At 38.6% G+C, this 16,865-nt stretch overlaps 1 protein-coding gene across 11 annotated transcripts in view; it reads left to right on the top strand.

Moving 5' to 3' along the window:
* Positions 1 to 10,413, top strand: part of mid1 (midline 1) — a 144,531-nt gene extending 134,118 nt beyond the window's left edge. For 8 of the 11 annotated variants that reach the window (XM_073913317.1, XM_073913316.1, XM_009305009.5 and 5 more), the window contains 3 exons: positions 2,099 to 2,260; positions 5,803 to 6,010; positions 6,401 to 10,413. In XM_073913317.1, the coding sequence (XP_073769418.1) occupies positions 2,099 to 2,260; positions 5,803 to 6,010; positions 6,401 to 6,749 (719 nt within the window). In that variant the 3' untranslated portion in view covers positions 6,750 to 10,413. Of the gene's footprint in view, positions 1 to 2,098; positions 2,261 to 5,802; positions 6,015 to 6,400 lie in introns of those variants that run through there. The other 3 variants (XR_012385703.1, XR_012385701.1, XM_073913318.1) reach the window with 2 other exon arrangements.
* The last annotated feature ends 6,452 nt before the right edge of the window (positions 10,414 to 16,865 follow it).

The following is a 16,865-nucleotide window of genomic DNA, read 5'->3' as shown; positions in this document are numbered from 1 at the left end:
AATTGTCACATATAAACAAAAAAAGCCTCCCGAGATGAAGAAGGCATGAAGGCAGTGGTTTTCATATTTATGTAGGCTAGAAAATAATAGGTTTTAATCCTTTATATTTATATCCTATATATATCCTTATTATATCCTATATATATCCTTAACATTTTAATTATTTTTCATATGTTAAGATATATCCATTGTAAGGCTTGAAGCTTACGCTGCTATTCTGAATTAATAATCAGAAACAGAAAGCAGTTGAAGGATGGCGTGTTTAAATCCATTATTTATCTGACTCCATTGTAACTAATCTGACTCCATTAAAGTTGTTATCATCATTGATAAAGAGAAAGAATCTCTACATCTTAAAGCAGGCAAAGTTGTTTATTAAGTTACATGTTTAAATATACGGACAGCAGAATTAAACAAGCATACTGTATAAAGAAATTAGCTGTAACGTGTGCACTGCTGAGCAACAAAGACAGTGAAACTGCCTTTGTTAGCATATGAGGCTACGCACTGGTGTGCGGGAGATGCAGAGTAAAGCCATTCTCCCAGATTAACAGTTACCTTTCCTTATAATACCTTGAGCAAAGCATTGTCAAACATGAGTGAAAAACAACCCCAAAAACCAGCTGAACTTGAGAACAAAGTTGAGGAGATAAAATGGCGCACAGCTAACGCGATCTGTGCTGTACAATAGACTGGCTTTGTTCTGATCTATTGAAAAATCTATTATAGTTTCTCAGAGTAGCAACGCGACAGTAATGCGCCTCAACACGCCTTTGTTTTTAGACCAGAACGCCTATGGGCACATATGAGTGCAAATGCATTTGCTATTTAAACATTGTGGCGGAAAACGTCAAAACGACTCTTGCGCCAAACTGAAACTAGCAAACAACAATTGCGTTGCGCCTTGCGCCACATTGCGCCGGGTGTATAATAGGGCTCAATGAAGTGCTGGTGTCAGGCTGATCTCAGGACAGAAGCGCACATATAAACCACAAATAAATGATGCAATTAAAGGAGAGGCGGCTGCCATTATGATCGTCAGATATGGTTATTTTTCGTTTTCAGTTTGTACGCATTGAAATACAACATTTTACAAACATTTTAACCTTGTTGCATTTGCAAATTATACAAATATGAGGGGCGACGCAGTGGCGCAGTTGGTAGTGCTGTGTGCTTCTCACAGCAAGAAGGTTGCTGGGTCGCAGGTTCGAGCCTCGGCTGGATCAGTTGGCGTTTCTGTGTGGAGTTTGCATGTTCTCCCTGCGTTTGCGTGGGTTTCCTCCGGGTCCTCCGGTTTCCCCCACAGTCCACAGCGGTACAGGTGAATTGTTGAGGCTAAATTGTCCGTAGTGTATGAGTGTGTAAGTGAATGTTTCCCAGAGATGGGTTGCGGCTGGAAGGGCATCCGCTGTGTAAAAATGTGCTGGATAAGTTGGTGGTTCATTCCGCTGTGGCGACCCCGGATTAAAAAAGGGACTAAGATGACAAGAAAAAGAATGAATGAATGACAAAATATGTGAATATATATATATATATATATCCCCTTATTCTATCATTCATTCATTCATTCATTCATTCATTCATTCATTTTCTTGTAATGAATTCATTTTCTTTCATTTAATATATATATATATATATATATATGTGTGTGTGTGTGTGTGTGTGTGTGTGTGTGTGTGTGTGTGTGTGTGTATGTATATATATATATTAAAAACTAAATTCCATTTTAAGCTCAATATTATTAGCCCCTTTAAGCTATATATTTTTCAATAGTCTACAGAACAAACCATCAATATACAATAACTTGCCTAATTACCTGAACCTGCCTAGTTAACCTAATTAAGCCTTTAAACGTCACTTTGAGCTGAATAGAAGTGTCTTGCAGAATATCTAGTCAAATATTATTTACTGTCATCATGACAAAGATTAAAATAAGTCAGTTATTAGAGATGAGTTATTAACACTATCATGTTTAGAAATGTGTTGAAGAAAATATCCTCTCCGTTAAACAGAAATTGGGGGAAAATAAACAGGGGGGCTGATAACTCTGACTACAACTGTACCTTTAAGTGTGTTTGACTTGTGTTTGTTTGTGGAGGTCTGTGTAACTCGATGGACAGCTGGATGATCGTGCCCAACATTAAGCAGAATCACTACACCGTTCACGGTCTGCAGAGCGGCACCAAATACATCTTCATCGTGAAGGCCATGAATCAGGCGGGGAGCCGCAGCAGCCCACCGGGACAACTCAAGACCAACAGTGAGTGCTGCTATATTCACCTACACTCTCTAAACACACTATGGGCTCTATTTTAATGATCTTAGCACAAAATCTAGGCGTGTCCGAATCCACATTTGCTATTTTAAGGACGGAAAAATCCACTTTGCCCCTTGGTGCTTGGTCTAACAGGGTTGAGCTTATTCTCTTAATGAGTTACAGGTGTGTTTTGAGAATAAACCAATCAGAGTCTCATCTCCCATTCCCTTTAAGAGCCAGTTGTGTCGCACCATTGCACATTTGCTATTTACATGGTGGACTTTGTAAGTGGAAAAACTAGCGAGAAAACTAGAGAGAAAACAGTTAAACAGAGCATCTGCAGCTCGAGAATGAGAGATGAGCCTCCTCATTCGTTACTTTCACTTTCGCTCTCATGGATAGAGAAACGTGCTGTACTCACAGACATCCTTTAGCCTATACATAATTAATTTCATTTATTAAGCACAATGATTTGTGTCCAAACTATTCCTAAATTCAGTTCTAATTTACAGCAAACGAATAAATGAACAATAATAACGGAAGTGTACACATGCTGTGCCCCATATGGCCTAAAACCTGACAGGTGGGCAAATCTAAGCTTGTTTTTAAAGGGGTGGTCCAGAATGTAATTTTAAGGCTTGGTTGTGTTTATAAGATGCAAAGCAATGTGTGTTCATGTTTCACTTGAAGGAAATCTTGTTATTTTTTTATAAATCTCACTTTGATCATACACAGCTACTCAGCTAACATGAAAACGACTGTCATATTTCCTAGTTCCTCTAAAAGGCCCGCCCTTAAGTGACTCTGATTGATCATCATCATAATGTGCTGCTATTGGCGGATCGGCTCCACGTCACGCCCGTAAAAGCATGCGCTTTTCTGCTGTGTAAACATGCAGTCAACCTCGCGCCCGCTCTCTAAAATAACATCTGACAAGTGTCTGTAACAAAGGAGTGAAAATGGGGTGCGGCTCCTTTAACAGCGTCTGTGTGTGCGTCTATGTGTGTGTGTGTGTGTGGTGTGAACTTTCTGTAACTTTCTTTTTCTCTGATGCTTGGATTAAGTTATTTTCTGTAATATATCGTGACTGAAGAATAAAACACAAGATGTGAGATGCTACCTGTTGAGCCTTGATTTATTATTCTGCTGCGACCACTAGTCAGGTAAGCTAATCTGTATTTTTTTTAACTCTATGCGTTATGATGTCTTTCACGAGTATCCGGAATATGCAGGTGTAAGTAATATGAATCATCCACATATCTTTTGCGACTTCATTATCTGAGATGTGAAACACATGGAAAAGCTGCCTGAAGACAATCAGTGCAGTCCCGTGCGCACACACATAAGAGACCGTGCTGGTGGAGTGAGTGTGTGTGTTTACAGGAGTTTGGGTGATAAATGTGAGTTTGTAGCTAAATCGTTTGCCCGCAAAGCAGCATTTCGCATTGTTTACATCATTACTACAGCATACAGTTAACGCTAGACAGTGTACATGTCATGATCAATTTTAACTAATAAAAACACTTACTTGTAGATCACAACTTCTGCTTTGAGGAGATTTTAGCCGAATCCAGCACTGAACTGGGAGAGATTCTGGAGCTGTTTTGTCAAATCATGCTTGCTGAGTATTTTATAATTCTCTGGAAGATAATTAATATTGAACTAATGGCACTTCTGTCTTTGTGTCCTGTCCTTTGGAAGCCCAAATACAGAAACAGCAAAGCTCTGTGGAAACAGCCGTGTTTACAGTGGCGTAGCGGACGGACCCGCAGGGCTTAAACTCTTCTGTGAGTAGGGGGCCCCGCGTCGTCGCAATTTTCAATAATTGATAATCCGGCAACCGCAATAATCAAACTCTTGGGAACAACTGTGGTCAGAACCAAAGTTCACAGGTCTGTGTTCTCTGAACACCTCTCAAGCGGTGTACTACTTCATTCTGATTGCTTGCCGCCAATGTTGCCAACTTAGCGACTTTGTCATTAGATTTAGCGACTTTTCAGACCCCCCCTAGCGACAAATCTAGCGACTTTTTTGTGTGTTATTGGAGTTTTTTTTAGACTGTCATTTGTCCATACTGTACCGTCCCTACTCTTCTCAATGAGCTGCGTGTGGTGCCGCCGGCTCCTCCCCCGCCTCACAGCACTGACAGGCGGCCCAGTCAGTCCTCTACAGCAGCCTCTCCCACCTGCAGCCCGAGAGCAGATCACCCCTCTTCGTACCGACGACAAATGATTTAGCACAGGCAGTGTGAAGGTATTTCCCTTGTACAGTCAAACCGATCTACTTCTCCTTTATTTTAACAATTTAATTGGACCGTTTATTCGTTTTTTTTTTGTTCACAATCACAGATATTTTAGTGACAGTTTCTGAATTTGTCTGAGTTTATTACATATGAGAGATTACTGCACATTCACAACATATCTATAATGATATACTGTATTCAAACAGCAATAAATTTAGTTAAATAAACATGCTTTTATAAAGTGTAGTGCAATTATAAATACCCCTTTATTAAACATAGGCTGTTAAACAAACAGAAACGGTAGAACGTGATGACGTCAGTGATATGCAAATTGACGTATGACGCATCCATCCCCCCCCCAAACTTCATCAGGGGGCCCCGTCAGCGATCCCTGCAGGGGGGGCCTCCGCATTTTGCGCTACGCCACTGCGTGTTTAGATGCATTTTTAGCTTCATCTCTGCTATAACCTTACAGTGCTTCTGGCCACAGCCCTTACCTGCATGCGCAGTGTGGGATGCGCAGTAAACGAACTTGTGATGTCACAGGGGGCGGAAGTATTTTTTTGTAGTCCCCAAAATTCGTTCATTGTAGGCTTTGCTAAGCTAACCCTGTAAAAACCAATGTCTCCCTTTGCATTAAACTTAGAACTTTTTACATTCAGAGATGTTGTTTATGTTCACACAGCTACATTACACATCAGATAAAGTTTAAAATATGAGATCGTAGTGGACCACCCCTTTAATAAAACAAATATAAATATGCAGATAATAAATAATACTGCTAATAATGATAACATTATACAAATGCAAATTGTTGTGAATAAACTGAAAAAGCCTCCCGAGGTGACGAAGGCATGGAGGCAGTGCTGTTTATATTGATGTCGAAATTAATAATTTTTGTAATATTTTAATCCTTTAATTTTTGTTCATTTGTAAAGATATGTGTGTATTGCTGTACATCCTGTGTATATTAAGCAGTGTGTAAGCAAGGCGCACTACTAACCCGCTCTGTGCTGGACTTTAGACCTCCTCTCAGATGGTCTATTCTGCAGTCTATATTAGTTCCTCAAAATAGCAACACGCCAGCAATGCACCTTTACACGCCTCCTTTTTTAGACTAGAACAACTATGGGTGCACATATGAGCGCAAATGCATTTGCTATTTAAACAGAGTGGCGCAAAACATCAAAGCGACTCTTGCGTCGAGCTGAAACTAGCAAACAACAATTGCGTCGCTCCTTGCGTTGGGTGTATGATAGGGCACTATGCGTGCAATTTATATTTATTTCTTTTTTAATCGCAGGTCAGCCATTTAAACTGGACCCGAAGTCGGCCCATAGGAAGTTGAAGGTGTCACATGACAATCTGACAGTGGAGCGGGACGAAGCGTCCTCCATGAAGAGCCACGCACAGGACCGATTTGGAGGCACCGGAAACTACGGTGTGACTGGAAACGTGTACATCGACAGCGGACGCCACTACTGGGAGGTGCTGATTGGAGGAAGCACATGGTAAAACACACACAGCGGCAATGAGGCTTAACATGCAGCGGAAGTCAAAACTGTTCTCCCTTCTGAGAATGTTTGTTTTGTCTTTCTCAAATATTTCCCAAATGATGTTGAACAGATTCAGGAAGTTTTCACAGTATTTCCTCTAATGTTTTTTCTTCTGGAGAAAGTCTTAATTGTTTTATTTCAGCTAGAATAAAAGCAGTTTTTAATTGTTTTAAATGCATTTTAAGGTCAATACTATTATCCCCCTTAAGCGATATTAGTTTTGCATTGTCTCCAGAACAAACCACTGTTTTACAATGACTTGCCTGATTATTTGCTGTAGATTTAATCAAATACATGCATTATTAAACTGATATTAAAGTCTTTACACTGTTTAAATGCTTGCAGGTTTGCCATCGGCATCGCCTACAAATCAGCCCCCAAACACGGCTGGGTGGGAAAGGACTCGACCTCCTGGGTGTTGAGCCGATGTAACACCTCGTGGGCGGTTCGTCACAACAGTAAAGAGTTTCCCATCGAGCCGTCTCCACACATGCGGCGTCTGGGCGTCCTGCTGGACTACGACTCTGGATCTCTGGCGTTTTACGATGCAGCGGGAACGCAACACCTCTACACCTTCGACATCGCCTTCTCACAGCCCATCTGCCCTGTTTTTAGCGTGTGGAATAAGTGTTTGACCGTCCTGACGGGGCTGCCCATTCCTGACCATTTAGAGATCAGTGACCCGCATGATTAAACACCCAAAACAAGCCCATACTGCACCTGCTATTCGCATGCGTTTCAGATTTAAGGGCTGTTCACACCAAGCACAACAACAATAGATGTACGATAAATATATTTGGGTTTATAAGAGATTTGCTTATGTTTAGTTAGGGTAAGGATTATTGCAAGAAGTTGTCCTAAGTGTGCTACTAGTGCATTTGACCAGTGAATCCAGCTCGTGTAATTAGATGTCCTCAGTATATTGCGTTTTAGCGTATCTGACCAGTGAATCCAGCTTGTGTAATCTATCCAATCAAGTGAGTTTAGAAATTGCAGTTAGTTTAATGGCATTAAAACACAAATTGTTTTCCCCAGAATCTTCAAATGGGACTCACTGAATACCTGAGGCACTTTTATTTTCAACCCAGGCTCATTCTGGAAACGTAGTCCCGTGGACGTTTCTGGAGACCGCGGAATACGTCCTGGTAGGTACGTATGGCTGCAGTTTTTATTTTTGCGAATCTCGCGAGTGCAGTTCGCGCCTGCGCTGTTCTCGCGTGAACCCACCAGAGGCCGCTGTCCGACTGACCGGATGATTGACTGCGCGACCGGCCAATCGGCTGACCCGCCCTCCTCCTTCCCTAAACCCAACCAATTTTACCGATTGACCCGCCCGCCCGCCCGCTCACTTCCCTAAACCCGAGCAACAGTTTACAAAAGTCGTCCAAAAAAAGAAAAGCCCTGATTTTTTTTTTTCTACCGTGTTTTCGGATTTCACCGGGTTCTCACCCTGTTACGAAACTCGTTCACTTATTTTTGGGATTCTGTTATTGTCTTACCTGATTGCTGGAACCGCTTTTCCCCAGGCTCGAAACCGATCGCCGTGGTCAACTCCTCTCTGCATCTCAAGCCTGCCGACGTACACGGTGAGCTGAGTGGACAAACGGGTTGCAGCAGGGAAGCCCTCACCAAGGAGGTAAGCGGTCGGCCAGCAGGCGGGAAAGGGAACAGCGTCACACCGCCCCGCAGCGTTCGCTTGAAAAAAATAAATGCAGCCGTACATACCTCCCATTACCTATTCTCCAGAAACGTCCGCGGGACTACGTTTTCAGAATGAGCTTGAGTTGTTTATTTTTATACTTGAGCCTGACTTGCATAGCTTTCATTTAGTTTTTTTTATCATTATTTCATATGGTATAATCAATTTGTCCATATTATATGCTTCTTATTTTGCATTTGCCTCTTGTAATCATTAGATGTCCTCAGTATACTTCTTTTTAGCATATCTGACCAGTGAGTCCAGCTCATGTAATCCATCTTATCAATTGAATTTAGTTATCGCAGTTAGTGCAGTGGAATAAAAACACTAATTATTTTCCTCAGAATCTTCAGTTGGAACACAAAGATGCTAAAACTAGCACTGAATAACTGAATGCTTTAGTGTTTTCAGTCTGTCTTAGCATAGCTTCCATGTATTTTTATCATTATTTTACATGGTATAATCAATTTCTTTATCCTCTTGTAGCCGTTAGATGTCCTCAGTGTGCTGCGTTTTTAGCACATCTGACCAGTGAATCCAGCTCATGTAATCTATCTAATCAAGTGAATTTAGAGATCGCAGTTAGTGTAATGCAATAAAAACACAAATTATTTTCTCCAGCATTTTCAGAGGGAACACAAAGATGCTAAAACAAGGACTGAATACCTAAGGTGCTTTTATTTTTTAATTTCAGTTTCCTGAATTGCATATTTGCATGTATTTTTAACATTATTTCCCATGGTGTAAGCAATTGTTTCCACAATAGACGCTTCTTTTTTTTTTTTTGCATTACCCCATGTAAACAGTAGATGTCCTCTGTGTGCTACTAGCAGATCTGACCAGTGAATCCAGCTCGTGTAATTGATCTAATCACACAGTGAATTTAGTGATCACAGTTAGTTTAGTGGAATAAAAACAAATTATTTTTCACAGAATCTTCAGAGGGAACACAAAGATGCTAAAAATAGCACTGAATATTGAGGTGCTTTTATGTATTTTTAGCATTGCTTCAGAGGGTATCATCAAATGTTTCTATGATAGATGCTTCTTCTTTTTTTGCATTATCCTCTTGTAACCATTAGATGTCCTCGATGTGCTACTAGCGCATCTGACCAGTGAATCCAGCTCGTGTAATCTATCTAATCACACAGTGAATTTTGCAATCACAGTCAGTGCACACAGTTTCCAATCACAGTTAGTATTGGAATAAAATGCTAATTATTTTCTCACAAAGATGCCAAAACTTGCAGTACCCTTGTGTAACCATTAGATGTCCTCAGTGTGCTACTAGCAGATCTGACATGTGAATCCAGCTTGTGTAAACTGTCCAATCAAGTGAATTTAGGGTTTGCAGTTAGTGTAGTGGAATAAAAACACAAATTATTTTTCGCAGAATCTTCAGAGGAAACACAAAGATGCCAAAACTAGCACTGAATACGTGAGGTACTTTTATTTTTATACTTCACTTTGCCAGCCTGACATTTAGTTTTTTTTATCATTATTTCCCATGGAATAATCAATTTTTGTCCGAGATGGATGCTTCCTTTTTTGCATTACCCCATGTAACCATTGGATGTCCTCAGTGTGCTACTAGCAGATCTGACCAGTGAATCCAGCTTGTGTATTTTGTACACAGTTTGCCAGCCTGACGTGCATAGCTTTAATGTTTTTTATTGTTATTCTCCATGGTATAATCAATTGTTTCCATTATAGATGCATCTATTTTTGCATTTCCTTCTTGTAAGCATTAGATGTCCTCAGTGTGCTGCATTTTAGTGCATCTGACCAGTGAATCCAGCTCATGTAATTTTTCTAATCAAGTGAATTTAGCGATCGCAGTTATTGCAGCGGAATAAAAACACTGCTTATTTTCACCAGAATCATCAGATGGAACACAAAGATGCTAAAACTAGCACTGAATACCTGAGGTGCTTTTATTTTTATACTTCAGTTTCCAGACTGACATAGCTTGCATGTATTTTTAACAATATTTTCCATGGTATAATCAATTGTTTCCACAATAGATGCTTCTTTTTTTTGCATTACCCCATGTAACCATTAGATGTCCTCAGTGTGCTACTTGCAGATCTGACACGTGAATCCAGCTCATGTAATCAATCTAATCAAGTGAATTTACTGACTGCAGTTAGTGTAGTGGAACAAAAACAAATTATTTTCCCCAGAATCTTCAGAGGAAACATAAAGATGCCAAAACCAGCACTGAATACCTGAGGTGATTTTATTTTTATTGTTTATCAGCCAGGACAAAATTATTCTAAAAGTGATCACAACAATATAGTTTCTCTACATCTTTGTTGTTAAGGTTATGGTGTGAACTATGCTTTTTTTAACATTGTTATTGTTAATTTTATCGGTATCTTGCTTGGTGTGAACAGGCCTTAAGAAGAGATTTAAGGCAAGACATCACAGGCGAATACATCTTTTTATATGCATTGGACAATTTTCAGATTTTAGGCTATTTCACTTTTTATAACTGATTGAGAAGAAAAAACATTCAAAACACAAGTTGAATTATTTGACCGATTAATCACTCTGATATTATATAAATCAATTAAATAGTGAATTAAATAGGGATTCAAGAATATTAATTAAATAGTGCCTCTTTTCAATTCAATTCACCTTTATTTCTATAGCGCCTTTACAATGTAGATTGTGTCAAAGCAGCTTCACATAGAAGATTATGGTAGATGTAAACGGTGTCAGTTCAGTTTTCAGAGTTGAAGTTCAGTTCAGTGTGGTGTAATATTCACTGCTGAAAGTCCAAACACTGAAGAGCAAATCCATCCATGCGTATTTAGTGAAATCCTATACATATTTTAAATGTTGTACTGAGTTATTTTTGCCATTCTTAATATAATGTATAAACTAGGAGATTGTGAGTGTAACCCCACCGGTTCTACGCCACCCATCCCGCTCCGAGCTAGGATCGAACCGGCGACCTTCCGCATGGGAGTCGGTTGCTCTACCAAGGAGGCTAAAGACAATGGCCTCTAGCGTTTCTCGCTAGAGCACCTTTATAGGTCAGAGGAGTGAGGTTTACTTGCACAGCACACACTAGCTGGCCTCCGTTACTTTCACCCCCCTAAACCTCACTCCTATCCGGGTCACGGCACCAATGTAACCCTGCCGGTCCTACGCCACCCTACCCGCTCCGAGCTGGGATCAAACCGGCGACCTTCCGCATGGGAGTCAGTTGCTCTACCAAGGAGGCTAAAGACCATGGCCTCTAGCATCTGTCGCTAGAGCACCTTTATAGGTTAGAGCACCTCCGTTGGCCTCCGTTACATGAGGATGCTAAATAAACAGTATTGAATCAAATACAGTATTTACCCCGTTCACCTGTGGTGTTTTACCTTAAAAGAAACTGAAGCAGAAAATAAAAGTGATGTGTTTCTCCTAATAGCAGGTGTAAACCAGGCTTTCAAAAACAAACCCTGCAAAACTGGACCAAAATCTGTACGAAAAGTCCATCATAGCATTCCCCTTTTGACTAACAGAACGTGTACTCGACTCCTCTTCACCTACATCCCATAATTAAGCACCTTGAATCATAATAGTCGACGTCAGAACAGAATTATTTATGACTCTTCTGTCTAATGCACCTCCAGTCACTTTATTTACTCGTTCTTTAGGGGTTTTAGTATGTGTACAAACACCAGATTCATACGTCACATGATTTACTGTCGTGCTTCCTCAATAATAGTCTTCAATATAATAATGCAACTGATCCTGTGCTCCACTATTAGACCGGTCCGGTGCTCTTCTTTCATTCCTGGAGAAATGTGTTGTGTTCGGAATAGAATACTAGCTCACAATATTGGTGATTCTAGAATTGCAGGTACATTTTTGCTGCATCCCAATTTGCATACACAATCTCATTTGAATTTAGAGCCACAGTCACCAAAACTGCACAATTAGGATCAAAACCCAAAAGGGTCATTGTCAGAGAGGTAGAAAACATTATCTGTGTGCTATTTTCAGCTCAAACTTCACACAAACACACTCTAGCAGTGGTCACCAATCTCTTTCCTGGAGGGCCGGTGTGCGTGCAGGGTTTAGCTCTCAACACACCTGCCTGGGTGTTTCAAGTATACCTAGTAAGACCTTGATTAGCTTGTTCAGGTGTGTTTGAATATGGTTGGAGCTAAAAGGTGTGTTCGACTTTATGCAGCGCTGCGCAGATTAATCGAAATCTGTCTTAAAGCAGTGCATGCTGGTTAGAAATCTTGTCCGGATTGATGCTGCGCAGACGCCACGTGACTGTCACATGTGGCATTAAAGTACCGCGACAGCGCTACGAGATCAGACGGCTGATTCAGACCGTGCAGCATCTGAAGAGCGGCTGCTGGAGCTTTGATGACGACACCGATATTACACGATTGGCCGAGTTCACCACATGACAACAAACACGTGTATTTCGGATTTATTACTGGACAAATTCCGATTCAAAACTTTCAAAACAAACAATTCACTTTTCACACCCTCTCTATCCTGTACACATCTTGCTTATTAAAAAACTACATATATTTTACTGCAGTAATCATCTTTTGTTAAATAATCTGGTTATAAAGGCTGGCTTGTTTGCACAGGTTTATTTTCAACCTTTTTTATACAGACGATTTACTGAACGATTTAAATGATATATTTTAGTGAAAACCTAAATATGAACTCAAATAAATCTTACAGACTTGAAATTAAATAATCATCATCATTGATCCTGCAACCCTAAAGCTCTCTTAACAAATTAAGTTTAAGAACTATTTTATTAAATAATTATAAAATGATTTTATGATTATAATATATATATATATATATATATATATATATATATATATATATATATATATATATATATATATATATATATATATATATATATATATATATATATATAGCAGTTTATACCTGGTCTTTCTGGGAAACATCTGCTTAAAGTGTAGCTCACTTATTTTACCTTTTGTTCAATGTTTTTGGATTAAAGTGCTTTTTTGAAAATGCTTTCATTATCCAAATTAATCTTATTTATTAAGACTTAATAAAAACACCTTGCATTGCGTTTTACATTGGAAAGTTTTTCTCTCATGCATTTGTTATATATTTTATTCATAATTCCCTCATTGTTTAAAAAGGAACTATAGTTTGTAGAGACTGTATTCTGTTTTATTTGTAAATGTTTTGTTGTTTTAAATAAAAATAACAAAAAAATGATGATGACGCCATGTGATTGGTCATCATGACTGCAGCAACTTTGAGCCCCGAAGTGTCCAGCTGTCCGGCTTGACGGCTCCGTTTTTAACTCCGCCCCCGCCTGCGCTCGGCTAATCTCGTTGATCACCGGCTGCAGCTGAGCTTTATGTCGAACGCACCTATTAGCTGCAACTTTTCAACTATGTTGAAAAATGTAGATGTTTACAAGTATGGTTCACTTGTTTTAACAAATTTTGAATATGTGGATAAGAAAAAAATACTTAAATAAAATAAAAAAAAAATAAAAAAAAGTAAAATTATCTCATTTTAATTTTATTTATGAGGCAAATAAAAAACATTTTGCACTGGGCCAAAAAAAAATCCTGCATAAATCTGAAATTTCATTTATAATGGTCTAAAAAAGGTCTTAAAATATCTTACATATGACTTGAAACCAGCAAGAACCCTGCATGAAGATAAATCAAGGATTTTTATTAAAAAACTTATTATTAAATTAAAATTATTAAAAAACTACCATAATAATGCTCCTGGTTGATTGGAAACACTGCGAGTGGACGATTTAAATGACTGTAATCATTCTACATTGCATTGTTTTCTGTTTTATACGTTTGGATCAGTGTAGTAGGTCATTCATTAATTCCGCTTTGGCTTAGTCTCTATTTCAGGGGTCACCACAGCGGAATGAACCGCCAATTATTCCAGCATATGTCTTCTGTAGTAGGTCCTTTATATTCAATGTGCTTTCAGAAATAATACGAGTATGGTAGTATACTATTCCGAACATATTGTATGTGCACTTTTTTTGTATCTGACCTTTACCCTGTGTAAAATTTAAAAAATGTGATGTTTAGTTCGATTCAGGATTTGTTTTTTATATTGGTCTTGTTTGCTGGCACGCTTATGTGACATGAAAAGAGAAATGCCAAAGTGTGGATATATCCTGAAATGAATCTATTATCAAGTAATTAGTTAACTTTGATGAAGACGCACTTCTCAGGATGCTTTCATGGTCGCACTGAGCTTTGGAAAAGAACAAAAGCACAAAGGGATGATCTTTAGGAAACCTGCTTTTATTTCGAGTCACGATCTTGAGCAATGAATTAATGAATTTTGCTAGAAATGTCTGGAGATGTTGCAGACTGAGTAGCAGCTACTGCACTTTACACATTTGCTTCACTGTTCAGTGTAGATCTTCAAACTCATGTTTGCCCTTTTTCTGAGTCGGCTCTGTTCAGTGTACAGTGTTAGTTATATTTTGTATTACGAATGATTTTTCTGAATTTACAAAAGCTGAAATTGTGAATAATGTCCTGCCCTGCAATAATAAAATTGCTTGTCCCGTTATGAGTGTGAATGCTTGTCTCTAGAAGTCCTGCAATGGAAGAGTATTCATTCATTTTCATTTTCGGCTTAGTCACTTTATTAATCAGGGGTCGCCACAGTGGAATGAACCGCCAACTTATCCAGCATAGGTTTTCCGCAGCTTTCAGCTGCAACCCATCACTGGGAAAATGTAAGATTAAATTGGATTGTCATTTCACTACCTGACAAAAGTCTTGTCGCCTGTCCTAGTTTTAGGAACCGCAAATAATAAGTTGACTTCTAGTTGATTATTTGGTATCAGAAGTGGCTCATATGAAAGGCAAAGGCCTCTAGATGATGCCTATATGACCACAATAAAATATAATCATGCCTTGATTATTAATGATTTGATTAGGACAGTGCGGTCTGACTCTGCTTAGACTAAAGTCTCATCACTGAACAGAAATAATGTCCAGTATAGAATATAAAGTCCTGCTGCAGTGGAGACAGAATGAATATTGTGTCTGACTCCATCATGAGCTTGGAGGACTGCATCCATACATCTCTGACATGACTCACATCACTGATTAATAAAGTCATCTGGAATGGCAAAGAAAGCGTTCAGCAGGACTCCCAGAGTTTATCAAGAGTCTTTGGATTCATCTTCGCCTCCTCCTTCATCTTACCCCAGACATGCTCAATAATGTTCATGTTTGGTGACTGGGCTGGCCAGTCAATTTAATTCAGCTTTATTTGTATAGCGCTTTTACAATGCAGATTGTGTCAAAGCAGCTTCACATAAATGGTCATAGTAACTGGAACAGGGTAGTTCAGTTTTTAGTGTTTAAGTTCAGTTTAGCTCAGTTCAGTGTGATTTAAAGTCATTACTGAGAGTCCAAACACTGAAGAGCAAATTCATCGATGCGTAGCTCTACCGATCCTGAACGATGCGAGGCAGTGGCGACAGCGGAGAGGGAAAAAATCTTCACCGATAGGAGAGTGAAGAAAAAAAACCTTGAGAGAAACCAGACTCAGTTGGGCACGACCATTTTAATTTCTCCGCTGGCCAAAAGTCTTGTGCAGAGCTGCAGTCTCAGCGGTGGAGGCTGGAAGATGGCCTCAGCGAAGACTCGTCTGTCCCTGGAGCGTCACAGGAATCAGACTCATGCTCTCCACTCCCCCATGACCAGCACAGCAGCAGCTCAGGATACGGCCTGGTCCCGGATATGGACACCTTGGGATCATCTCGTCGCTGGTCTTGGATCGAATCAGTGACTCCGCATAATCTGAGGGCCTCGGGATGAGTATCCCCAGGTGGAAATGGAGAATAATTAGCGTAGCTGCTGTTCATAGTGTATATAAAGTTTAAAAGAAATTTCTTTTACTTTATTTGTTATTAAGTATTTATAAGGTATTCCAAATTTTGGGCCATAACAAATCATTAACATAGCTATTCCAGAAAGTCATTACATGAGAGACAACATCCCTTTGAAAGCGAGTTTGAATTTGTTGACTATTATTTTTAATAGAGGAGGACATGCAGATTCAACCAACAGCAGTATCAAGAGGATCCAGGAACAGTAAAGGAGAAGGGGAATGTGTTTTTACAAAGCATTTGTAAACCAGAGGGGACAGCAGCATCCATTACTACAGCATATTCTACAGGAGTTATTGGGATTTTAAACTTAGGTAAAAAATCTGAATAAGTTAAAAGAAGGCCATCTTGGTTTAAAAGTTGGCTCACTAAATTTATATTATTATTGAATCAATTTTCAAAAAACAATGCTTTGGATTTAAATAAAATATGCTTATTATTCTAAATGAAACATCTATTGGGTGAGAAATTGTGTTTACAAACCAAGTTCCAGGAAACAAGCATTCGTTTGTGAATGTTTGATAGTTTTCAATGCAGTTTAGAAATATTATAATTACAAAGTAAAAGAAAATGGAGACCTCCAACAACCTTTGAGAAAATGCAATGAGAGAGGAGGTTAGACTATTTATTCATTCATTCATTCATTCATTCATTCATTCATTCATTCCTTCATTCATTCATTCATTCATTCATTTATTTATTTATTTATTTATTTATTTATTTATTTATTTATTTATTCATTCATTTATTTATTTATTGTGTTTTAAAAATACAAACATATTAATCATAACAATGGATGACATCAAGTACAATGGTAAATAAGTAAAATTAATAATAAAATAATATAAATAAAATAAAAAATAAACAGAGTACTGAGGCAAATGATCAAATGAAGCAATATTTACAAAGTCCTTACAAAATTTCACAGTTTTAACACTTTTTTGCTGTAAACATTTTGTAAAGCAGTAAATAAACTCAGTCACAAAAAAATCTGCAACTTTTTCTGCAAAAAAGAAAATTTACATTTGAGAATATAATATTTACCCATAAAAAATAAATAAATTGCCTATAAATTATATTATGTTTGTCATGAGAAAAGTAACAAATTATATCATACATGGAAAAGTCAATGTTAAACTTGATGTTGAAATTGTGATGACAAATAGACGGATGAATCATACCAAAACATATTAACTCGTGGACAT

Source organism: Danio rerio, chromosome 9, assembly GCF_049306965.1.
Source record: "Danio rerio strain Tuebingen ecotype United States chromosome 9, GRCz12tu, whole genome shotgun sequence".
In the NCBI taxonomy this organism is placed as follows: domain Eukaryota; kingdom Metazoa; phylum Chordata; class Actinopteri; order Cypriniformes; family Danionidae; genus Danio; species Danio rerio.
Note: the sequence above shows the minus strand (reverse complement) of the source record. Positions and strands in the feature narration are given on the sequence as shown.